The sequence below is a fragment of the Suricata suricatta genome, chromosome X (assembly GCF_006229205.1).
Source record: "Suricata suricatta isolate VVHF042 chromosome X, meerkat_22Aug2017_6uvM2_HiC, whole genome shotgun sequence".
NCBI classification, from domain to species: domain Eukaryota; kingdom Metazoa; phylum Chordata; class Mammalia; order Carnivora; family Herpestidae; genus Suricata; species Suricata suricatta.
The window spans coordinates 18,458,501-18,483,548 of NC_043717.1; the positions used below are offsets into that span (position 1 = coordinate 18,458,501).

At 40.7% G+C, this 25,048-nt stretch overlaps 1 protein-coding gene and 1 long non-coding RNA gene across 6 annotated transcripts; one reads left to right on the forward strand and one right to left on the reverse strand.

The window, feature by feature from the left end:
- The first annotated feature begins 1,895 nt into the window (after positions 1-1,895).
- On the forward strand, positions 1,896-24,335 carry PRDX4 (peroxiredoxin 4). 5 transcript variants are annotated; one of them, XM_029930034.1, is made up of 9 exons: positions 1,896-2,355; positions 4,791-4,937; positions 8,430-8,547; positions 11,923-12,039; positions 14,621-14,743; positions 18,505-18,635; positions 19,636-19,670; positions 23,067-23,117; positions 23,731-24,335. In XM_029930034.1, exons 1-8 carry the CDS (start codon positions 2,157-2,159, stop codon positions 23,115-23,117), a joined length of 921 nt encoding a protein of 306 aa, XP_029785894.1. In that variant the 5' UTR covers positions 1,896-2,156; the 3' UTR covers positions 23,731-24,335. The 5 variants fall into 5 exon arrangements, with proteins under 5 accessions (XP_029785894.1, XP_029785895.1, XP_029785893.1 ...); XM_029930035.1 differs by having other exon boundaries at positions 23,067-23,113; XM_029930033.1 differs by lacking the exon at positions 23,067-23,117 and having other exon boundaries at positions 1,899-2,355; positions 23,731-23,842.
- On the reverse strand, positions 6,959-14,356 carry LOC115283709. Its single transcript, XR_003905054.1, has 3 exons — positions 14,238-14,356; positions 7,951-8,081; positions 6,959-7,548 (listed from the first exon to the last, which is right to left on the reverse strand). It is a non-coding gene; the product is annotated as an uncharacterized LOC115283709 (long non-coding RNA).
- Positions 24,336-25,048: the final 713 nt, after the last annotated feature.

Below are 25,048 nucleotides of genomic sequence, written 5' to 3' on the forward strand. Positions count from 1 at the left end.
AAGCAGGGGTTTCCTCTCCATATTTATTGAGCTCACAAGATACCACCCACTTGGCGACTGTGAAGAAAACAAGATCTTACACACGTGAACATGGAGAAAACAATCAGATAATAATCATTAACTTGCATGTATAAGAAGCAAAGGGTCTTGAGGGCAAGTGGAGTTCACGATCAAAGGCAATGGTGTATTGTCCTCAGATGGGAGGTACTTGTGATGCCATCACAATCTCTCACCAACTAGCCTCAGGCACTTTCACCCAAGGTGGTGGGTCTCCGCTCTAAGCTTTTCTCTAAATCGTTTATGTAAGAACCTATTTCCCCACAAAGCTTAAGTGAAAGAAGCCACACTAAAAGCTAAATATTCTGTGATTCCACTTTTATAAGGCACCTGGAATATTCAAATTCAAAGACTAAAAGTAGAATGGTGGCTTCCAAGGGTTGAAAGGAGGAAAGAATGGGGACTTACTGTTTAATGGGTACAGTTTCAATTCGGGAAGATGAAAAAATGTGAAGGGTACTGATGAATGCGTAACAAGGTGAATGTACTTTTTTTTTAATGTTTTATTTATTTTTGACACAGAGAGAGACAGAGCATGATAGGGGGAGGGGCAGAGAGAGAAGGAGACACAGAACCAGAAGCAGGTTCCAGGCTCTGAGCTAGCTGTCAGCACAGAGCCTGACACGGGGATCGAACCCACAAACGTGAGATCTGACCTGAGCCGAAGCCGGAGGCTTAACCGACTGAGCCACCCAGGCGCCCCAAGGTGAATGTACTTAATGTCACCGAACTATACACTACAAAATGGTTAAACTGATATTATGTTATGTATATTTTACCACAAAAAAAGGAATGAAGTACCAATACATGCTATAACACAGATGAGCCTTGCAAGCATTATACTGAAGTGAAAGAAGCCAGACACAAAGGGACACATATTATAAGATTCTACTTACATGAATATGAAATGCCCAGAAGAGACAAATCTATAAAGAGTGGAAACAGATTAGTCATCACCAGGGGATAGAGGGAAAGGAGGAATTAACTGCCAAGAGCTTGAAGTTTCTTTTGGCAGGGGTGATGGAAATGTTCTGGAATTAAATAGTGGCGAGCACAAAGCACAACATGATGGCTGTAATAACAACCACTGACCTACACATTTTAAAATGATAAATTACATGTTTTATGAACTTCATCTCAAAAAAGTTTGGATAGAAAGCCTTCCCCCAGAATAAGTAATCTACGTGCAGGACTGAAACTATCAATTTTATGACTGAACCTCAGAAATCACAAAGCATTCCTCCTATCATATCCATCAGGAGTGAGTCCTAAGTCTAGCCCACATTTCTAATTAGGTTTTAAATTTATATCATAAAACTCACACCATAGCAGTTTCACAGCACAGGGAAGGTCTTACTTAATGCCTCGCATCCACAGATGAAACTCGGGCTCAGAGAGGTTAGTATATTTCCCAAGGCTACAAAGCCAATAGGCCGCAGAGCTCAGACTGGAAGCTAGACTTGGCTGACTTCACAACCCGAGCTCTTGCCCTCCAGCAATGGTGCTTCTTAGCCAGACACACCACCTGTGAAAGCCTAGATGACTGGGACTCCCCCCTCTCCTAAGGACCTCCTAAATAATCATTTCTAGGGCTTGGTTGGTACACTTGAGTGTTTTTAAGCTCCCCGGGTGTTTCTGCGATGTATCCTATACACAGAACTACCCCCTCTGTGCCTGATGGTTTTGTGTTATTAATCTGGACAGGTGACCACGGCTGGATGGTCAGTGCTTGGGGGCAGGGCCTCCACCTCCAGCTCCTTTGTGACTGCCACCGTGACAGCACAATGTGTGCCCACAAGAGGCAGGCAGGCAGGCAACATCATTGGACAGAGCAACTGACACCCAGAATGCCAGCAGCCAAGGGTTCCAGTGAAACTAAGGGGAGCACGGTTTGTGCGTGAGAGCTGGCCGACCCTGCCACTCTCCCCAGTGGGCGGGAGGTTCACTGGGGCCCACAGGGTGGGTGGCCCCTCCTGCCAGCTGGGGCACCTCAGCTCAGCCCAGAACAGCGGTGCCAGGGCATAACCCAGTTCTCAAACTAAGAGGCCCAACTTTGGGCCCAGAATTCTCTGAGGCTTGTTGGCTGTTTGGCAGTCAACATGGATCACCGAAGCCGACTTCGGGGCACAGGCCCTAGCCGAATCCCTAGGTCTCAGTACCGACCCCCTCGGGCCCCACTCTCCTTTCACGTGGAGCAGGAGGCTAGGGAAGGGGAAGAATGGGAACGACAGCAACTTCGTCAAAGGACTCCTGCAAACGGAGTGTCCGAAAGTGAAGACTTGCCAGACAGCGTGATGGGTAAGGACAAGCTTCTCCCAACCCCCATCTCAGAAAAGGGAGGTGGTTTCACACTTCTCTCCTTTGCCCACAGGAAAGGGGTGTCAGGAAACAAAAACCAAAGCATATAATGGGCAGGACTGGGGTAAGAGATGAGTCTGAAAGGGCAGGTTTCCTATCTGCCTCAAAGGGTTTGTCCGAGTGCTGCGCTCACAGCAGAGCACATACTAGAAAACCAAGTGCTTACAAGACTGCGGGGTGCCTTGGGGAACAGGTGAATTCATCATCAATTTCAACTCTAAGGAGCTGACAGTCTAGGAGAGGAAAGCCAAACTGTTAGGATGGCCTCTGTGGGATTCAGAAGGATGACCAGAGTTCACAGGAAGGCAGGGCTCACAGGGGGCATCGGGGCTGCCCTGGCCCCTGTCTTCCGAGTGTGCCTCCTCTCTCTTCCCCCCAGCTCTCACTTGCCATCCTAGCAAACCAGAGAGTGAGGGGTAATTGTCAGAGGATGGAACAACACCTTGCTAGGAGAAGGGGTTCTCTGGGAACTTACCAAGTCTTAATTTTTAAAAATTATACACACCCGAGACCAGCTTAAGTCACCTCTGTGCCTTTCCTGATGGGAAGAGTGTCTTTCCCACTGGAAGAGAATAAATGGTCTCAGATACTGCTTTTCAGGTTAGACCTTTCCTTCGAGTTTTCCCAGCACTTAAAAGGGGATACAATGGGAGAGGGAAGTTCCCACTGTTCACCCAGCTGGCTGCAAGGAAAAGGAGAGTAAATTTCTGTTAAAGGTATAACATGCAAACCATTCTAAGGCAGAATGGTTCGTTTTGGTGTGGAGGCAAGATGGCGGGTGGTAGCGAGGCTTTGTGGGAGAGGTGGGCGCCGAAGGATGAGGCCCTAACACAGTGCAGACTGCAAAAGACCAGTCACCAGCTCACCAAGGGCGGGAGACCATCTCCAGCGAAGCTTCCCGAAGAGATGGGCCTGCATGGATGAGCAGGGTCTAAAACAATGCTGAAGGCGGGCGGGATGGAGGGCAGGAGCACGGGAGACCACTCACCATGGACGCCACAGAGCAGTCTTCCTGGAGTTAGGCACCACGGGCAACCGAGGCCTGCGGTGCAGAGCACAGGCGTAAACACCTGCGGGAGCGGTGGGGGAGGGGGCGGCAGGGGGAAGGACCTGGTGGCCTGCCTGAAGGATCAGCAGAGGGAGTAGGAAGCCAGGGACCTTCAGCCCCATACCCATGGAACTCTTTCGGAGTATATAATGGGCTGGAATGGGGATAAGGGTTGAGCTTGGAAAAATTAGGTTTACTATCTGCCATAAAGGGTTGTCACAAGAAGCAAGTATATCATATGCGAAAGCATCTGGAAACTAAGGCTGTTAGGAACATTAGGTGTCATTTAGAAAATCAAGTGCTTATAATAGCGATGGTCACAGTGCCAGGTGCCCTGGGAAACAAAAGATGAATTAAACATCGATTTCAACCCCAGGGAGCTTGACAGTCTAATCGAGGGAAAACACGGTGACTTCTGCGGGATTCAGAAAGCTGACAAGAGCTCGCAAGTAGACTGGATCCTGGAGGGGGGGGCATAAGGGCTGCTGAAGGCTCATGTAATGTGATGGGGTAATTATCATAAGAGGGAACAACGCTATGCTGGGAGAAGAATCTGGTTTTCTGGAAACTTTCCAAGTCTTAATTTAAAAAAACAAAACAAAACCCCTTTGAGACAGGTTTCAGTCACCAAACTTGCCTGTTGGCCCTTTCCTGCTTGAGAAAATGGCTAGATCTCTCTTGTCCAAGTTTTCTGGGGACTTAAAAGTGCAGCTAGAGTGGATAGTCAAGGCACTTTTCACAAACCTATCACTTAAAGGAAAAACCAAGTACTGTTAGAAGTATAAAATGCGAGCCATTCAAAAGGAGATTAGTTAGTTTCACTTTGGGGGTGGTGTGCGGCGGCCGGCGAGGCTCTGTGAAAGAGATGGGCGTGGAAGGATAGCTGAAACTGTACGGGGGGCGGGCAGTAGCGCTTCAGGACACTCACGCACGACGTCTCCGGGCGGCCTTGGTTCACAGAATTGGGCAAAGTAAGCTCCCCGCGCTGGCCCGCCCTGGGGCGCAGGCGCACACGCGGGCTGGGGGCGAGCAGGCGGGGCTGGAGCCCACGTGGCGGGGGCGGAGGGAGCGGGGAACTGGGAGAGTGCTGGGAGGGGGCGGGAGGGGCGGAGCAGGTCTCGCGAGGCCGCGCCCCGGCTCAAGCGGGCGTCCCGCGCGGTTGTATCCTCCTGGCGGCGGGAGAAGTCGCGCTCGCGCCAGGGGACGTGTGTTTGCGCTCGCGTGGTCATGGAGGCGCTGCCGCCGCCGCCGCTAGCCGCGACGACTCCGGCCTGTGGCCGGAGCCGAAGGCTGTTACTGCTGCCCCTGATGCTCTTCTTGCTGCCAGCAGGAGCTGTGCGGGGCTGGGAGGCAGAGGAGAGGCCCCGAACTCGCGAAGAAGAGTGCCACTTCTACGCGGGTGGACAAGTGTACCCAGGGGAGACGTCCAGGGTTTCGGCCGCTGATCACTCCCTGCACCTCAGCAAAGCCAAGAGTAGGTGGTGCCCCGCCAAGGAGTGGGTAACGGGTGGGAGAGGGAGGCGGGAGGTGGGGGAGGGCCCGGAGACACGTTTCGGTGGCTTTATGGGGGCCTGGTTTGGGCGGCACCCTCTGGGTGGCCTTAGGTCCCCGGGGCGGGCCTGATTCCCTGGTGGAGGCGGAACGGAGAGGGGATCCCCTAATCAGATTTTGGAAGAAGTGGTGGTTACCCCAAAGCCGCAGATGAGGGAAAGAGGGGTGCCGAGTTTGTAGGCATCAGGATGTTGTGCAAACTGAAACACTTCCTCAAACATCGAAAAGTGCCAGCAGCACATCGTGTCTATTTCCAAGTACTCTCAGGGAAGAATACATTGAAAGGTTGAATAAAGTTTCACAGAAAGTTTAGAGAAGTGGCTAACCAAAATGCTCAGGAGGGCAAAACTTTCCCTTTTCTTTCTTCTGTTATTGCATCTTATAAAGGCTATTAAAACCCACCTTCCCCAAAACCTGTATAGTTCATGGGTATTCTTTGTTTCTCAGAAATGAAGAACTTGGTACAGGGTGTACTCTGGAGGCTCTTTGTAGGAAAATGGGGGGAAAAAACGAGGTTGGAAGTAATGCATTTGGGTTGATGATAAACCTCGTGGCAAATTTGTGTCCTTCCAGTTTGGCTTTTGATTATTTGTATTTCTGCCAGTGTACACAACTGATGGCCACTTTCAGGAAGGACACGTCAGACCAAATAGATACTGAGAAAGTTGTGGCCTGCTGCATCTGGATGTTAAGACTGACCAAACAGAAGTGGCCAGGCGTTAAAGGATAAACACTATGGCTTGCTTTTTTATAAATGACCAGCTTTTACTACGGATCATTTGGCAATTCTGTGGACCTATAGTTGGTTCAGTTACACTATGTTTCATGCCAGTCTTCAATAACAAAAGTAAAGCTTCACAATTATGAATCTCCAGTGTAAAATGGGATGTTGTTTTGACTTAGGAAGGAGTGGGAGTAATAAAGGAGAAAAACTATTTTGCCTCCTTACACATTTGCAGTTCTTTCCTACTGAAAGCGAACACAGATTCTTTTAGATTTTTGTTTTTAAAACGCCAGTCTTGCACTTTTTAAATCATAGTATTTACAAATCCTGTTGCTTTTACTTAGGTTGGGAAGATATTTGAAATATGTCAGTTAAGCATTTACTGGCATTACATAAATTTCCCATAAGAAACTAATCCCATCAAGGTCTGCTCATAGAAGCAAAAAAAAAAAAATGGTAATAATAGATTTCCCTTTACCAGCAAACCTTTTCAAAATTTAGATGTTTGTTGCATTTCTGTGTCACATGTAGACTTATCTAGAATTAAAGCTATGAGGATGTTTACTCCTAAAAGAAAATTATAGAATCATTAAATTTTAAGTAATTTTAAATTAATTTTAGTAACTGAAAAGCTGTTCATGATTTACTATTCCCTCCCTTTTTATTTTAATTCCAGTGTAGTTAACATACAGTGTTCTATTAGTTTTAGGTGTACAATACAATGATTCAACTGTTCAATATATTACTCATTTCTCCTTTTTAAAAACGGATGCAACATGATCCAAATCTGTGCATTTAAAAAAGAATGGAAGGAAACACATCAAAATGGTAACAGTAGTTAAATTGACGGGGGCTGTGGGAAGAAGGAATTTAAACATTCTTCTTTACTGCTCTGCATTGGCCAGAATCTTTGTTAACTCTGCTATTTATATCCGGGACAGGTTTTGTTTTTTAACAGATACGAGGTGTTGCTTTGGGAATTCCATTTATAGATCTTAATAAAGTAATATCAGTCTTTTTGCCCTATAAATTGATGAGTTTTTTTCTTTTGAACAGAACTTTCCCTGTTTGGAGGTGACATGATACTATATATAGAAAACCCTAAAGATTCCATCAAAAAACTATTAGAACACTGCAGTTCTTAAGTCAAAACCCCAAAATTTCCAAAATCTGAATTTTCAGAAAAAAAATATTTTTTAAATTTGGTTTTCCCTGCCTGCTAAAATCATTAAGGAGTGTCACGGTAACAGACCATTCCAATTATAACCTCACACTAGAGTAACATTTTCAGTAATTTATATAAACCACATACAATTCACTTCCCTTCTCCTATCCAGTTCTCCCTCCTGGCCTTTACCTAATTAGATCAGAATATTAATATGAGCTAGGATGCTGGCTTAAGATAAATAATCATGTGTTATCTATTTAACTTTGCAGAGAAATTCATCTTAACTTTGTCTCTATTTTCAGAGTGATCACAAATGATAAGGTTTTTGTAAGCCTTACTTTCTAGGAACCTTAGTCAAACTTGGAAGCAAGTATTGACTTCAATGTATGTAATGGTTCTGAAAGTTTAAGGGCCCTGTGAAAGTGTTAACAGAAGCTGAAGGTACATTGTTAGGAAAGCGTGTTGGCTAGAATTACCACATGCCCTTACAAGAGAGCGGCACGGACTGTTCAGTTTCCATCAGGTCACTGGACACCTGTTCAAGGGGGTCTCCGCTTTCAGAGTCCTCTGGGAAGATAATCCCATGGTCCGGGATTCCACACTTCTCTCCTGATGTATTTGCAGTGCGTGGCAGCAGGTCTTCTGTGTGTATGTGAGAAATTGGACAGACATTTCGATGAGTACATCTAAAAGACTGCCATTAGAAAAAGAAAAATTTAATTCTTTAACTTGGAGGGGCTATATTGTGAGCATCGAGTAGGGCTTAGTGCAGGGATGGAATATATGGGGTCTCTGAGCATAAATAGAAAGACAGGTCTTGGGGCACCTGGGAGGCTCAGTCAGTCATTCAAGCATCGGATTCTTGATTTTGGCTCAGGTCATGGCCTCACAGTTGGTGAGATTGAGCCCCCTATCAGGCTTCAGCACAGAGCCTGCGTGGGATTCTCTCTGACCCTCTCTTTCTGCCCCTCTACTGCTCCATGCTCTCTCTCTCAAAAATAAAGATTAAAAAAAGAGAGAAACAAAGTCTTTATTTTCACTAACCTCCAACTGAAATTTAGCATCTCCTTCCATTATAAACATCAGCAACAAATCATATTAGCTTCAGCAGTACTTGCTTCTACCTGTCGCCAAGAGAATCACAGATATTTTTCTGCCACGTTAACTGCAGTATCCTGAAACAAAATTTACGCTCATCACTATCATGGATGGTTGTGAGACCACTGTTAGATCTTGCAGTTTTAAAGCGTTAATAAAAGGGTACATGTATTACTATATCACCGATTTGTTTTTATTATTTTCATAATTACATTTCAATGTAATTAGTTTCCTTTGTAATTCTATATATTGTTTTATGTATTAAGTAACACTGTTCTTAGGAAAAATCCATGTGCTTCCCCCGACTGCTAAAAGAGGTCCAGGGGGTTAGAATCTTTGATTTTTAGTCATTTCCTAAAGACATCTTCCTGTCATCTTACCAATTTTCGCAGTGTTCTAGAACTTCATATATTTTTCTTTCTTAGTTTCCAAGCCAGCACCTTACTGGGAAGGAACAGCTGTGATAAATGGAGAGTTCCAGGAGCTCAAGCTAACGGACTACCATGGGAAATACCTGGTGTTTTTCTTCTATCCACTTGATTTGTAAGTAATACGTGTACAGGCAGTAAAACATCAGTCACTGTCAATCCATATTCAAGAACATCAAATGAAAATTGTTTAACTTAGCCCTTGGGTCTTAAAAGGCAACCTGAGATGAATTTTTTCAAGAAGGTAACATCTACCCATGTATTTCAAAACCATGACCCACTGACCCCAGTATTTTATACTTAAATCTATATGATTGTATTATAATGTAATCAGTAAAGAAAGCTTCAGTTATATTCATTAACCTATACCTACTAAGGTGAGAAAATGAATCTTTTAGAAAGCATTTTATACCAAGACTTAACCCACAAATCTATTTAATGTATCTCTGCTAACTAGAAAATTAGCCCTTTACAATGACGATGCCATTTAACTATGATTTTATAATTTTTCTTCTTTGCTGCATTCATTGCTTCCCTGTGATTTGAACATTTTCCTGAAAATACTGCATATGCCTCAGGAGTAATGCCTGTTAATATAAATTATGGCTAGTGGGAGGAACTTTCTCTTTAACTCTGACAGTGAGTACTTTTTAGATAGAAAGTTGACTCACATACTCTTACTGCTATATTGTTATCAATGATATCATTTTTATCTGGAATGATTTTCAAATTCCACAAAAGTGAAGATACCAAAAAGAGAATTGTCCTGACTATATCTTTTTTCTATTTGAATAGATTTTTTTGTTACAAAACGTAGAAGTTTCTTCTGTCTTTGCCAGTGTATATTAAGGTCTTTTTTCCATTAGAACTAATCTAGAACTATTTAAATAAAACCTTAACCTTACAGGGAGGATATGCTTAACCTCATCTCTATAGGTGGTCCCCAGGCCAGAGGTCAGCAGACTTCCTCTGTACGGGTCCACCTAGTAAATATTGTAGTCTTGTGATCTCTGTTGCAACTACTCAGCTTTGCCATTACAGCACAAATACAGCCACAGACTAGATACAGATGAATGAATATTGTTTTCTATTGAAAGTTTATTTACAAAAAGTAAGATAGGCTGGATTTGGCCTGTGGACTGCAGCTTGCTGACCCCTACTCTAATCCAAATAGGAAAAATACTCAGGAAAATTAGTACACTGAGAATAAAACAACTCCTCAATCTGGACAATACATAATTTTTTAAGTTAGTAAGAACTTGCTTCTTTCTAACCAACTTGTATTGTGGCCTGACTAGCTACGATGTATGATGTAACTTAATTTCTAATAGAAACCAGAAGCAGAGATTTTAGTATGTAAAAATGTAGGCCTTCTAAATTCATGTTCTTCTAAGATGAATTGAGTTAACACATCTGTTAAATATATATGACACTACACGTGAGTTTTGAAATTATTCTAATATAGCAGACAAATATCCTGTTTCTCCCAGTATTATTTAAAACTCCAAAATGAATGAGACATGGAACATGATGTTACCAATGGTTTTCTGGCATAAAGAGCTAAGATCACCTCTTTCTGTTTCTATGTAACGCCAGATTGGGCCTGGTTAGAAAGGAAGAATTCTGGGGCATTTGCCACAGTCTGCAAGTATGAAAGTCATAAACGTAACCCTTCAGTTTTTAGCCAAAACTTTTTCTCTATCCTCGCTAAGAAGGTGGATAAATGTGTGTCCACATAGCATTTCGTTCAGTAATAGGAAGGAAAGCAGGTGCTGACATACCTATTTTTTCTAATATATTAAAAATACATATCATGGGGGTACCTGGGTGGCTCAGTCAGTTGAGCATCCAACTGGTTTGGGCTCAGGTCATGATCTCACGGTTCATGGGTTCGAACCCTGCATCAGGCTCTGCACTGACAGTACAGAGCCCACCTGGGATTCTCTCTCTCCCTCTCTCTACCCCTTCCCTGCTCGTGCTCTCTGTATCTATAAATAAATAAATAAATAAATAAATAAATAAATAAATAAATATATTTTTTAAAAATACATAAAAGCACCTGGGAGGCTCAGTCAGTAAAGCACATCCAACTTTAGTTAAAGTCATGATGTTACAGTTTGTGGGTTCAAGCTCCGCATCAGACTCTGCACTGACAACTCGGAGCCTGGGGCCTGCTTCGGATTCTGTGTCTCCATCTCTCTCTGCCCCTCCCCCACTTGTGCTTCTCTCTTAAAAATACAAAAAAAACAAAATACATATCTTAGCCTAGGTTTCCTCGGATATAATCTAGATTAGAACTGTCTGCTTTGCATGTTGGCAGCTCTACATTTGAACAACTGAAACATTTGAAAAGCTTATTTGGGGCTGTGGTAGGAATTTGTCCCTTGTGTCTGTGTTCTTCTAACTTTCTTGACCAAGACAGGCAGTATGAAATACATTTTTCATTGCCGCCCAGTACACTCCATGTGCATCTAGAGTAACATTCAGTCTGTAAACACCAGTACAGCCCTGCGCATTACAGTACTGAAACACTTCCATACCAGATGGTAAAAGCCACTTTCCCAATCCCCTCCCACCTGGTCCCTTTAAGAAACCTCCAGAGCTAAAGCCAACTTTGAGTTAAGGTTGTTAAATACTTATAATGTCACTCATGAACACACATATATATGCACTTGTACATACATATATGTTTCATAACTTACCCTTACTGTATATAATGTATTCTCATCTTCTATTCCACTTTTTTTTAAATGTCAGTTAGGACTCAGTAAACTGGCTTAAGGAGTCCCTACCGTGGTTTGGAAAATACTACCCTAAGGTAATAGTCTCTAAACATGCTCTTCTGACAACAGAATGGGAGACAGGGCAGAGAGGACCTTATCCAAAAGAGAGAGTGGAAGAGATTTCCTCATTTCTAAATGACATCATGCATCTAGGTCACACGGTTGGTATAGAAATATAAAAAAAAAGAAGTGAATCATGTAAAATATATATAGATCCTTTGAAAGCTATAAAGCACTAGGTAAATATAAAGCTTTGTTAAATAAAAGCCAATGAAGGCGGAGGAGGTGCCACCATAAGGGAGAAGGGAATGTTGGTTGACCACTGATCCATGAGGTTATAAAAATAAAGTTTATTGAGATGTAATTGGGAAATCTGCAATATACATTACTTAAATGATATTTGATCAAATGACAGTCTTTTAGACAGCTGCATCTTGACAATGTTCATATATAAAATTTTTTTTTACGATTTTATTTTTTTTTAAGTAGTCTCTACACCCAACATGGGGCTTGAAGTCACAACCGTGACATTCAGAGTTGCATGCTCTACAACTGAGCCAGCAGTTGAGCCAGCCTGGCACCCCTAAAATTGTTCTTAATATGCATTTTATATAACTAAAGGTGTCTATAACAGTTAAGTCATTTGAAACTTTAGGTATGTGTGTATTTTGAGAATACTGCTATTTTTTTTTTTTTTTAACTTTCAGCACTTTCGTTTGTCCAACTGAAATCATCGCCTTTGGTGACAGAATTGAAGAATTCAGATCGATCAACACTGAAGTGGTAGCATGCTCTGTCGATTCACAGTTTACCCATTTGGCCTGGTCAGTATCTTACACTTAGATTTGTAGAAAAAGGAATGGATTTACTTTTAAATTATGTGCAGACAATTCTTAATATAATAGGAATATAATTTTCAGTTCGGGAGTAGATTTATCTGAAAGCTGCTAATTCAATGAAGTTATGGTAAAAATGTTTTAAGGATTTTATAGAACATTTCCAAAGTGGAAAAAGAAAGTTCAGTGGAGGGGTACTTGGGTGGCTCGGTTGGTTAGGCATCCAACTTCAACTCAGGTCATGATCTCACGGTTCGTGAGTTCGGGCCCTGGATCGGGCTTGGTGCTGACAGTTTAGAGCCCGGAGCCTGCTTCAGATTCTGTGTCTCCCTCTCTCTCTGCCCTTTTTCCATTCACACTGTCTCTCTCTCTCAAAAATAAACAGTAAAAAAAATTTTTAATAAAAGTTCAATGCAAAAGACATAATATCCATAGAGAAAACCAAGGAAATGTATGATTACTTTATTGTGACAAACTGGGTAACCTTAATCTGGAAGGAAAATAATTATTTAGAATTCCATTTCTCAGGGCGCCTGGGTGGCTCAGTCGGTTAAGCGTCTGACTTCAGCTCAGGCCATGATCTCACAGTCTGTGGGTTCGAGCCCCGCATCAGGCTCTGTGCTGACAGCTTAGAGCCTGGAGCCTGCTTCAGATTCTGTGTCTCCCTCTCTCTTTGACCCTCCCTTGCTCATACTGTCTCTCTCTGTCTCTCAAAAATAAAGACATAAAAAAAATGTTTAGAATTCCATTTCTCTCATATAGTTGTCTGATATTAACTCAAACTCAAAATAGTTTTTATAATTATTTTTCAAGAAGCAATGATTCTTAATTTTGTAAATAATTTTTAATTCATTAAATGTGAAAAGGTGTTTACCTAATTAATTGCAAAGAATTGCAAATTAAAATGACAAGAGATGCCATTTTTTCCCTGATTGGCCAAGATTTCAAATATTGAAAAATTTCATCCAGTGATGACAGAGGTGTCATTCTTTTTCCACACACACAGTTGGTTGAGCATTTCTGGAGGGCAGTTAGGCAATATGTTTTAAAAGCTAAAATGTGTCTCTTCGTGTGATTTTTTTTTTCATGTCCATAATTCTGTGCGCAAAATTTTATGCACAATAAAGATGGTTCAGAATTAATTTGATTTTAAAAGTTAATATTCAGTTCTTTAAAGTGACAAATCCAAAACATTTTTCTCTATTTACAATAATATATACATATATAACTGAAATTTTAATTGGTACAGGAGTTATAATTTAATTTATAATCTCTTAATTATTTCAAGTATTTTTAAATGCAGTTATATATTTAATATATTTGATTTCCTTTAAGTATCCAATTTTGAGATAAAACTTCCAAGAACTTAAGTAATAATCTTGCAAATATGTCTTATATCCTTTTAAAAGTTTCCTTTACTATTTTTTAATATATAAAATGTTTCTTGGGCACCTGGGTGATTCAGTCAGTTAAGTGTCCAACTTCAGCTCAGATCATGGTCCGTGAGTTTGAGCCCTGCATCAGGCTCTTTGCTGACAGCTCAGAGCCTAGAGCCTGGAGCCTGCTTCAGATTCTGCATCTCCCTTTCTCTCTGCCTCTCCCCTACTCACTCTCTGTCTCTGTCTCTCAAAAATAAACAAACATTGAAGAAAAATTTTTAAAATTTTTCTTTACTATTTATAAACTGAATGAAATTTCACATACATTTTCAATAGGAATCACAAAGTGAAAACTATGTATATGGGTTTAATTTGCTTCGTCACTTCTGTTGTAATTCCAAATCTTTGTAGGTTCCAACACAAATCCACTAAGGAAAAAGTTCTGGGTCATCCCAAATAATTTGGCATTGGTTTCTCAAGGAATTTGGGGTGATACATTCCTACCTGGATAGGTTTCATATCAACCAGCAGTTTCTACTTGGGTATCAGAACTGGGGCTGTAAACACCCGAAGCAGTATTTCCCTGTTTTCTAACTGCCATGTCAGTGCCTTCCAATTGGGACACCAGCCGACTTCCCCTGGTTTCAAAAGAATACTTAAATCTGAAATATTATAACTAACTTCCTTTGCTGCTTCAAGTGGACTTTGCATTTCTTTGTGTCTCAGAATATTAAAATATTATCTAGTTGTATTCTTCCTGTCTCTCAAGGCTTTGTCTTGTGATCACAATTCTGAGGCTATACTTACAACAATGGATGTCCTTTGATCCATCAGTTCCTCTTCTAGGAATTGATCAGACAAGTGTACAAAGTTGAGAATACAGAGATGTTTCCAGCAGTTTATAAAAGCAAAAGAAAAATTGAAAGTTTAAATGTCTACCAATAGAGATTAGTAAAAAAAAAAACAACACTGTCAATACATTAAGAATGTGATGTGCATCTCCATATTTAGTGTTTAAAAGAAATGAATGTATTAATTGGGGAGTAAAGGCAAAAAATAGAACGTATCTTAGCCTGTTTTTTTTTTTTTTTAGAGAAAAATGTGTGAGTTGTGTGTTCGTTTGTGTGAATATGCTATTTGGATGCCTGCATTTGCTGAGCTCTGAGAGATGAACATTCTGTTTGTTACAGGATTAATACCCCTCGAAGACAAGGAGGACTTGGGCCCATAAAGATTCCACTTCTGTCAGATCTGAATCATCAGATCTCAAAGGACTATGGCGTATATCTGGAGGACTCTGGCCACACTCTTAGGTACCTTTCAGTGGTTTTATATTATGACAAATCCAAAGATATTTGTGATCCTCCTTGAAATGGAGTTAGACGATACAATTATTTAAAATAATTGGTAAGTGCCCTTAAACTATGGGAGTTACCATAGACTTTGAGAGCTGGAAGATTATTTACAGGTCTCTAACCAACCCTGTCATTTCACAGATAAGCAGATTCATAGAATTCCATGAACTTGGCCCAAGTTAAATAATTAAAGGCAGAGCCCACACTTGAATCCCAGTACCCAAACTCCTTGTCTATTTCTTTCTCCTCTTTTCTATTTCTAAAATGACTCCAGTAATGGTTTTTCAAAATGCAGGTACCATAGTATTTAGCAGACTTGAGCTTTAAGACGTGGGAAAAATTTTTAAAGCGCCAATATAAGTCTTTGAAAAAAGGGCAACTTTAGCTTAGAACAGTTGTGATTTTGTTATTATACTGTCAGTTTGCTTTTCAGTGAGAATAGTTTCTTTTTTAAAATGTTTATGTGAAGGTGTCAGTATTTTATAATCCTCTGTTTTTTACAACAGCTTTATGGAGATAATAACTCACATACAACTCACCCATTTAAAGCACACTCTTCAGGGGTTTCTAGAATATAGTATAGAGAGTTGTGCAACCATCACTGCAATCAATTTGAGAACATTTTCATTACTCTAAAAAGAAATGCCATACCCATTAGCAGATACTCTCCGTTTCTCCCCGTGCCCCCACCCTGGCCCTGGGCAGCCAACCACTTACCTACTTTATGTCTCTCGTTGCCCATTCTGGACATTTCATTTAAATGGAATCCTACAGTGTGTGCTTTTTTTATGACTCTCCTGTTTCACTTACCACAGTGTTTCCAAGATGCCTTCATATTCTATCATGTATCACTACCAATAGTTTTTTTTCCTACTCACCAAGTCTTTAATGTTTTCTCCTTTCAGAGTTTATTACTAAGTTAATTCCCAAAAAGTAAAATTGCCACTAAAAAGATTGAAGCTATATTAAAATTTGGAGTTATTTGAACACTAACCAAGTAAAAGTATCTAATATTAACGATTTTGTAAAATTCGAACCAGCAGTTTCTTTTTATATCATTTTTTATTTTCATCAAAGCAATACATGCATATCATTTTTAAAAGTCAGATGGTCTTTCTTTAAATTTCTTTTGTTTATTCATTTTTGAGAGAGAGAAAGAATGAGTTGGGGAGGGCCAGAGAGGGAGGGAGACACAGAATCTGAGGCAGGCTCCAGGCTCTGAGCTGTCAGCACAGAGCCCGATGCAGGGTTTGAACCCAGGAACCGTAAGATCATCACTTGAGCCAAAGTCAGACGCTCCACCAACTGAGCCATGCAGACACCCCAAAAGTCAGATTGTCTTAAGCAACAGTCCCCTCCCTACTCCTAGCCCTGCTTCTGGAGGAAACTGCTTTCAACTCTTTAGCTACTGGCTTATTTCACTTTTTGTCTCCATAGTTCCAACTCCTCTACTTTTTCTAAATTTATTAATTTTGACATTTGTAATGGTCACTAGTACTTTCTTACACCATTCCCAAACTTATCTTCCTGTATAATATGTGACAATTGTGGATTAAGTCAATATTCAGTGGGTTTTTTTTATATAAAGACTGTTCACTGCTAAGCTCTTAAGTATAGTGTCCTAGGGTTTACATTTCCCTTCTAGTAAACTTTTTATTTTATTGAGCCAGTAAACAGCTACTATTTTGTTTCATTCATTTAGTTTTCTATATACACATCACTAATTGTTCCTAAATTTCCCAGCTAATTGTAACCACTCTGATATGCATTTTTCATGTCGTTTTTCCTGAAAACCTCCATCCTCCTGTTTCAATTCAGACTGACCACTAGCTGCTGTCATAGCTCTTTGTGCACCAGCATCTTGGGAATGTGCTTCACTTCTTCTCTGTTGGTTGCCCACTTTTCTGGCTTTCATGCCTCCCTCATTTTGCTGAGGCACATGCTCATAGCTTCCTAATAAAAGGTCGTTAGATGGGCGCCGGGGTGGCTCGGTCAATTGAGCATCCGGCTTCAGCTCATGTCATGAATTCACAGCTCTTGGGTTCACACCCCGTGTCAGGCTCTGTGTGGACAGCTCAGAGCCTAGAGCCTGCTTAGGATTCTGTGTCTCCCCTTCTATCTGCCCCTCCCCTGCTCATATTCTCATTCTCATTCTCTCTCCATCCCCTAAAAGTAAACAAACATTTAAAAATTGTTTTTTTTTGTTTTGTTTTAAAAAAAAAAAAAAGGGTCTTCAGAAGGTAAAATACTTGAGGACTTCCATGTCCGGAAATGTTTTTATTCTGCTCTCATGGTTGATTAACAGTTTCCCTAGGTATAGATTTCTATGGAAAGACATTTGAAAGCATTGCCCTACTACCTTTCGTTTCTGAGGTTCTTATTGAGATGTATATTTTAATTTCTGGGTTTTTTTAATAAGAATGACCTATTTGTTCTTTGAGGAAGAGATAGATGTAGTTATTATACCAAGTATGGCAAATGTCTTAGTCTCAAAGTCTACAAAGGCTAAAAATTCACAAAATTAAAATAGAAAACAGAACTAGAATTTGCTACCAAAGACAAGCCAGATCTGTTTCGCTGTGGTGTGTGTTGATATGATGTATGTTACAGAAGTAAGCTCAGGATTTCAGCTCAGGCTCACTCACTTCTGGACAGACTTCATCTCCACTGACAGCGGTTTTCGACTGTAAAAGTAGCTACATGAAAGAACAGCCGCATGAATAGTAGTTAATCGTTTTGTCCCCACATTTGGCCAAATTGACCCAGTCCAAGGAGAGTGAGCTGTAGTTAGTTCAGACTTCATGGTGCTCATTAAAAAAATGTAGGATAAGCAGGAACATTTTAGTAATGCTTAATATAATTTTGAAATAAAGTTTTATGTAATAGATTTGTATTTCTGTTAAAAGTAGCTCTTACTATTATTTTTATTTTTTTTTTTGAATTTTTTTAAATTTTTTATTGTCAAATTGTTTTCCATACAGCACCCAGTGCTCTTCCCCTCAAGTGGCCTCCACCATCACCACCACCTCTCTTTTCCCCTCCCCTCTCCCCCTTACTATTATTTTTAATACTCATACACAGGCAGTTAGCCCTACTAACCTGAGATCTTTTTCTACACCAATAATGGGTTGTAATCCATATTGACTGAAACAAATAGTCCTTTTGAAATTTTTGTTTTTCTCTAGTCCGCTTTAACTCTTGGAACGCCATTCTATTTCAGCAGGTCTTTTAGGTTAAACTACTCCCTTATTCGCTAGGCCAGAGATGTGAATCACACACACACAGGTTTAGAGGGAAAGGTAACTTTGGTGACTGTGTCTTTTTCCACCATCGGAAAAGGAAATACAAAGACATTCTAAACAGCCAGTGATAAGAAAGATGGATCACTCCTTCACCCAGAGGAAGACTTCGCAGGAAAATCGCAAACCTAGTACTCGTGAAGATTCAACTGGAAAGAACGGTTCCTGTTAAAGACCCAAACAAGTTTCTAAAGCTACCTTCTTAACAACAATAACCCCAAATTATACAGTAGATAAGTGTGGGTATGGAGGAGTGTACTTGCGTGTGTGTGTGTGTGTGTACCAGTCAAGCAGGTGGGTAGCGTGTTGTTGGTTCTATATAACATTCTTCCGTGTGGATGGCACAGAGATTCATGTGAACTAATACTTGCCTTAACAGAGATGAAGTGACCTCACCTGTACCACTCTTGTGCCCTACAGAGGCCTTTTCATCATAGATGACAAGGGGATACTAAGACAAATCACCCTGAATGACCTCCCTGTAGGAAGATCAGTGGATGAGACTTTGCGTTTGGTTCAAGCATTCCAGTACACGGACAGACACGGAGAAGGTGCCCTTTCAAATTCTCGACATCGTAGCCTTTTGTTTTTTTCATTTGCGAGATTACGGCATGATTAATTTTGTTTCTTAGTCAAAAAGTAATTTGGATGGTTCCAAAGTCTTCTGATTGTTTTCAAATTATTACCTGATCTTTTGAACAGATACAGTTATTATTTAAAGTGCTTTTGGCAAAATATTACTAATATACTCAAAGTAAGATGCAAAAATATTCATTGTTTGCACCATCCATTTCGATGGGCTCAAAGAGAAAAGTTTCTGGTACTATAATTTTTCAAATTATGTTTCTATAAACAATGTGCCTGTCTGGCAATACTTAGTAATACAGGTTTTATCTGCATGTTTACCTGATTTGATTTAGCTTTGTTCCTCAGCTCTTCGGTGTCACACCAGTAACTCAGAAGTTTATCCTTTCACTGCCTGTGCTTGCAGTGGCTGAGGAGCAGAGGCCAGATCCTGCTAAAGTCGCACACATGTTATACATTCCTTTCCCAAGTGTAACTCAGTGCCTGGAGAAGGGTGCATTCCAAAGAAAGGGGAAATCGCACTTTCCTAGTAATTTTAAACTCACATTTGGCAAACAGCAGACTATGACGTCACTACAAAATACAGCAGGAAACAGAAGATAAGCTTATATTGGAAGTTTCTGTAAATTCAGAGAAATTTTTGCCATGCCCTGACCTTTCATTTCACCAGATTCCCAAACCTTCCAACTTTATTAGAGTTTGGTCGCTCAACTTGGTGTCTTATGTTGTACATGTAACTAGACATAATTGGCAAAAATGGAAATCGATGAGCTGCCTGCAGATGAACTCTGGGACTGAAATTCCTTGGTGCAGACAGGCAAGCTAACAGTAGTCAAGTGTTCGGTGCCCTAGAAACATTATTAGAGGCTCCATTTTCAGTTTCATTTTGGAAAAAGAAAAGCCAAGAGTTGCTGAACAGAAATGAAATCATTTTTTAAACATTTTCCCAATTTTTGTTTCTTTCAGTCTGTCCTGCTGGTTGGAAACCAGGTAGTGAAACAGTAAGTCAAACATTTTTCTGTTAAGGGGATAGCTGGGGCAAAAAAAAAAAAAAATGCCAACTTTATGGTAATCTCTCCTTGTAATTAAATGATCTTGATTTTGTAGCTGAAGTAAACATTACTAGACAAAAATCATAAGACTACAGGCATTCTTTGGACTATAGAGAGAGTGGCTGAAACTGGAGAAAGCAGATTATGGGACTTAATGCCATGAATGTTAAAGCCAAGTATCCAGAGAAACATGCCATTTAAAAAAGAGAACAGTGGAGACCTGGTAGAATAAATTCAGAGGTCTTAGAGATCATAGATGGAATTTCTTCCGATATTGCGGGCAAAGAAATAGTCACAAGCAAAACCCTTCTGTGTATAGTAAAACCTTTTGAGAAAATCTGGCTTAAATAACATGGAAGGTAATTATTCTCCTTATCATTTGAAGGACGATCAAAACAGGTATATCCTTACATTTAGGGAGGCTGTATAATTTATAAACAGTCCCTGAAGTAGTCTCTGGCCGAAATAACATTTGGAAACTTGGCCTGAACCTTTTTTAAATAGCATGTTTATCTACTAAAGATTAACAGTTTTATACAAACAAAACTAGAGCAATGGAGGAAAAAATCATTATCATAAGAGGAAAATACAGATCCCTAAATCTTTCTTCTTTAGCACACCAACAAAAAAGTACTATTCATCATAGACTATGAGAGGTAGCAATTCACTCTGTAACCTAACTCACATTGGGTAAAATAACATTTCACTGATTTTAACCGTGTTTTTGATGGGTTTATAAAAGAACGTTGCCTTTGCGGATCAGAGTTAATGTTATAGTACACATTTATTTACCTCTACACAAATTTGATGGCTCTCAAAGACATATGAAATTAGGCATTAAAGGTACTTTGAGCACTAGGTACTTTAAATTATAAATTAGTCATTAGGTTAGTTTAGAGTTATTGATTGCGAGGCTTACAGATAGAAATTCAAATCAGAACCTGTATCACCTGAGAAGCCTTAGAAAATACTTCTGGATGGGTCTTCAAAGTAGGGGCCCTGTTCCCCCGGACCTGTAGCAAACCAGCTGTGAGTGACGAGTGACATGGCCGTCCATCACAGACATGTACTAAGAGAACAACAAGAGCTTCCAAGAAGTACAAATGAACTACGAAGGGTATTAGAGGATGAGTATTTTACATTTCAGAAAACATACTATCCACTTGATTAAGTTTTGGAGGGTCCACAAACCCTCCAAGAATGTGATAAAAACTGTGAATTCTCCCACCAAAGAATGCACGTATGTTATCACATACTGTGTTTGGGCATTGCTTTCTTGTACTCTCAGCTTTACTGAGATATATTTGACAAATAGAATTGTATATATTTAAACTGCATGATGTGATGATTTGATATATGCATACATTGTGAAATTACCACCACAGTCTTGTTCATTAACAAACCCATCACCTCACAAGGTTACCTTCTTTCGTGTGTGGTGAGAAGGTCTACTCTCAGCAGATTTCAAGTACGCAAAACAGTGTTACTATAGTCACTGTGCTGTGCATTACATCCTTAGAACTCACTCACCTTAAAACAGAAGACTTGTACCCTTCGGCTGGCATCTCCCCATTTCCGCCACCCCCAGCCCAACAACCACGGTTCTACTCTGATTCTATGAACGTTCTGTCAACAGACATTTCTTGAGCACCTGCTATATGGCAGCTATTCAAACTATTACAATGGGCAGATGGTATTTATTAGCGAATACCACAGCCAAAGTCCACCCTTAGAGTTACATTCTAATTCTAATTTTAGATCCTGACAAATGCTTTTAGAAACACCGTGATGACCGTTGATGGGATAGTGTCTGGGCTGGGGGATTAAGTGGTCAGGAAAGACTTGTAAGATGACCTTGAAGTTGAAATGTGAGTGAACAGACGGAGTGAAGCATAGAGAAGTCCAGAAAGAAGAGTAAGGGCAAGGCCCTGAGGCCAGGAACCAGCTTAGCATGTTCAGGAAACCTAAAGACTGGCAGGAAGAGAGTGGGCTGCAAGGAAGGAAATAGGGACACTGGGGTCACGTGGCATGGAGAACTGGACCGCAGCAAGGTAACTGACAAATGTGGCATCTTTGGTGACTGTGGTGAGGGCGGCAGCTAGTTTGGGGTGGGTTGAAAAGACATGAATTTTTCTTCTGTCCCCATCAGTTCTCACCTATATATGGCACAGGCCTCCTGATGTGCTGGCCTGCCCTCAGGTTCCCTCCCCTCCCAGCACGTCACTCTGCAAAGCAGACTCTTTCAGCAGCCCTGCCCTCCAGGACTCGCAGGCCCAAGTCCGCACACCAGCCAGTGTTCATGTCTGGCACCTGTCACAGGCCCTGTTCCCCACGGTGCTGCGCGCACGCATGCACACTGCGCTCCTGCAGCGTCACCCCACCCAGTTTGCCTCAAAGTCAGCCCTGGTTTTTCACACCTGTGTGGCTTTGCTCAGCTCTTTAGCCTGGAATCGCTTCTCCCTTGTCTAAATTCTTCTCATCTTTCAAGACCAACATAAATGCCACCTTCACTCTGAGGCCTTCCTTGATGCCATCTCCGCCTCCATTCAGTCACAGCCTATATCATGGGCAATCATATTGTGCGCGGCCGCAAAGGCTGTCGTGTACATGCACATCTTCCCCACAGGCTTGTACAAGCCTCGGCGATGGGAACTGGAGTGTCCTTATCCATGCACCCCAGTGCCCAGCACACTGATGGCACATACGAGTTATTCTAGAAGTACTTACAAATCGACTTTAAATGCAGAGACATTACATATTGGCAAACATAGAATATTTGAAATGATCCCTGAGAAACTAGGTAATATTTCTTATATGCTGAAGAACAATTCTGAAGAAAATGTATATAAAAGAATTGTAAACTGACTACTTTTTATATAGAGAGATGTACTTTGCCTGTAACATGTGCGGTCAAATTATGTTGGAAATTTCAAAAAAATCTACTAGTCTTCTAAGGCTGTGATACTCTTAAAGAGGGAGCATTTTTTTTTCTTTCAGAGTGTTTGTTCATTCACTAGTTATTGAAGGTAATACTTTATAAGTCATGGGGATGAAAAATACAGCATAAGGAGTATGTCAGTAATACTGTAACAACTCTGGTGACACGTGGTAACTAGACCTACTGTGGTGACATTTCATAATGTATGTACTGAACCACTATGACATAAACCTGAACTAATAGAACATTGTATGTCTACTATTTTTAAGTAAATAAAAATTAAAAATCCATTTGAACACGCTGCCACCTTTTAGGTGGTTGCGGCATACCAACGTTCATCAGCAGATGGCTTTAAAAATACATTAACATCTGTAGCCATGCTCTCTTACTGTGTTTGACTTAATTAGATCAAACCTCAAGATGTCATGAAAGCCTGGTGGCCAAGAGAAGACCTGTAAGTAAGTTTGGGATGCTTGGGTACAGATGTTAATTTATGAACATTATAATAGCCACATGACGAAAGCAGCTTAAGTACCCATCACCCCATCGAGAAATGAATGCATACAGAGGACGTGGGACATGTGTACAATGCAGTATACTCAGCCATAAAAGAGAATGAATCTTTCCATTGAAAACAACATAGACGGTCCTAGAGGGTATTATGCTCGTGAAAGAAGTCAGAGAAAGACCAATACCATATGGTTTCACTTCTGTGTGGACTCTAAAAAAGCAAAACAAATGAACAAACAAAACCCCAGACTATTAAATACAGAGACTAACCTGGTTAGTTGCCAGAGGGGAGGTGGGTTGGGAGATGGGAAAAATAGGGGAAGGGGATTAAGTGGTACAAACATCCAGTTATAAAATAAATAAGTCACAGAGATGACAAGTACAGCACACAGAATATAGTCAACAATGTAACAATTTGTGTGATGAGAGATGGTAATTAGACCATTTATAATGTGTGAGGATATCAAATCCCTATGATGTATACCCGAAAATAAGATATTGTGCATCAATTATACTTGAACAAAATAACATTTTTAAATGATTTCCTTTTTTTTTTAACAGATAATTCCAGATCCAGCAGGAAAACTGAAGTATTTTGACAAAGTCAACTGAAAAATACTTCCTCATGTTCCATTCTTGAAAGTTCTCAGTAAAGCTCACTGTTTTACTGCCATATTGTGTTATACTAGTAATTTCTTGGAGAATATAAAACTTCATGTCAGGTCATGGGGTGCTGGGTGGCTCAATCGGTTAAGCGTCCAACTCCAGCTCAGGTCATGGTCTCACAGTCTGTGGGTTCAGTGCCCCCAGGGGACATGCTAAGGTTCACGGATGTGTTGGTTGTCAACTGTGGGAGTGCCACTGGGTTCTGGTGGGTAGGGGCCAGGAGTAGGGCTAAACATCCTACAATGCATGGGACAGCCTGCAAATTCTCTGGCCTGAAACGTCAATAGTAGTGAGGTTAGGAGACCCTTCTCTAGAGAAGGCTGCCAAGTGATTAAAGAAAGGAGACCAGCGTAGCTTAGTAGCTCTGCCTTGGCGGCAGGAAAAGAGAACATGGCCACATAGCTTATCCAAAATAATAAGTCAAGAGGTAACTTCAAGTTTGTATGAAATACACTAGGCAAGGACTTTTCAGAGCACTAATACATAGATTACATCTGTAACTCCCTGCTTCTGCCTCAAATATGTAATCTTGCGTCGGATATTTCCCAGCTAGGCAGTGTTTGGAGCGTTACAGTGACTGTGGCCGGCTGCTCTTTCAGGGATCTGAGTCCCCAGAACCTCAGGCAAGCAATCATTCCCTACTCCCATCGTTTCTTCTCTGTCCAAGGCTGTATCTAACACTACATCCTAAATTTTCCATCTGTCAGTAGATTTCCAGGTTGCATATTTTATTCTCAGATATATTAACCATTGTTAATGATATTTTTGTACCCTACCCGCCCCATCTGATATCATGGATATCATCCTTGTATTTCGTTACAAGAACTTTCTGACGACACTATGTCAATGGAAAGTCTTTGAAGGGAGTTGCTACTCTCTGAATGTGATGAAATGTGTATTTCAGGTAAATCGTTCTACAAAGGTCTCCATGTAAGAGGAGATATGTATTTAGTCTGCAATAGCAAAGCAACTTTTACCAGTTCCATTATTAACACAATACAACTTCGGTATAAAGTTATAAACACTTATGTAAAATCCAACATACGTATTCATTTAATGTTTTATGTATTTTTGAGAGACAGAGTGAGCAGGAGAGGGCAGAGAGAGGGAGACACAGAATCCAAAGCAGGTTTGATGTGGGGCTCAAACTCCCAAACCATGAGATCATGACCTAAGCCAAAGTCATACACTTAACTGAGTGAGTCACCCAGGT

Bases quoted from the DNA above. Each gene is read 5' to 3' on its own strand.
- PRDX4 (XM_029930034.1), top strand. From the start codon at position 2,157: ATGGATCACCGAAGCCGACTTCGGGGCACAGGCCCTAGCCGAATCCCT. The intron at 2,356-4,790 runs GTAAGGACAAGC...TCTTGCTGCCAG, and splicing joins CTTGCCAGACAGCGTGATGG to CAGGAGCTGTGCGGGGCTGG. The intron at 8,548-11,922 runs GTAAGTAATACG...TTTAACTTTCAG, and splicing joins TTCTTCTATCCACTTGATTT to CACTTTCGTTTGTCCAACTG.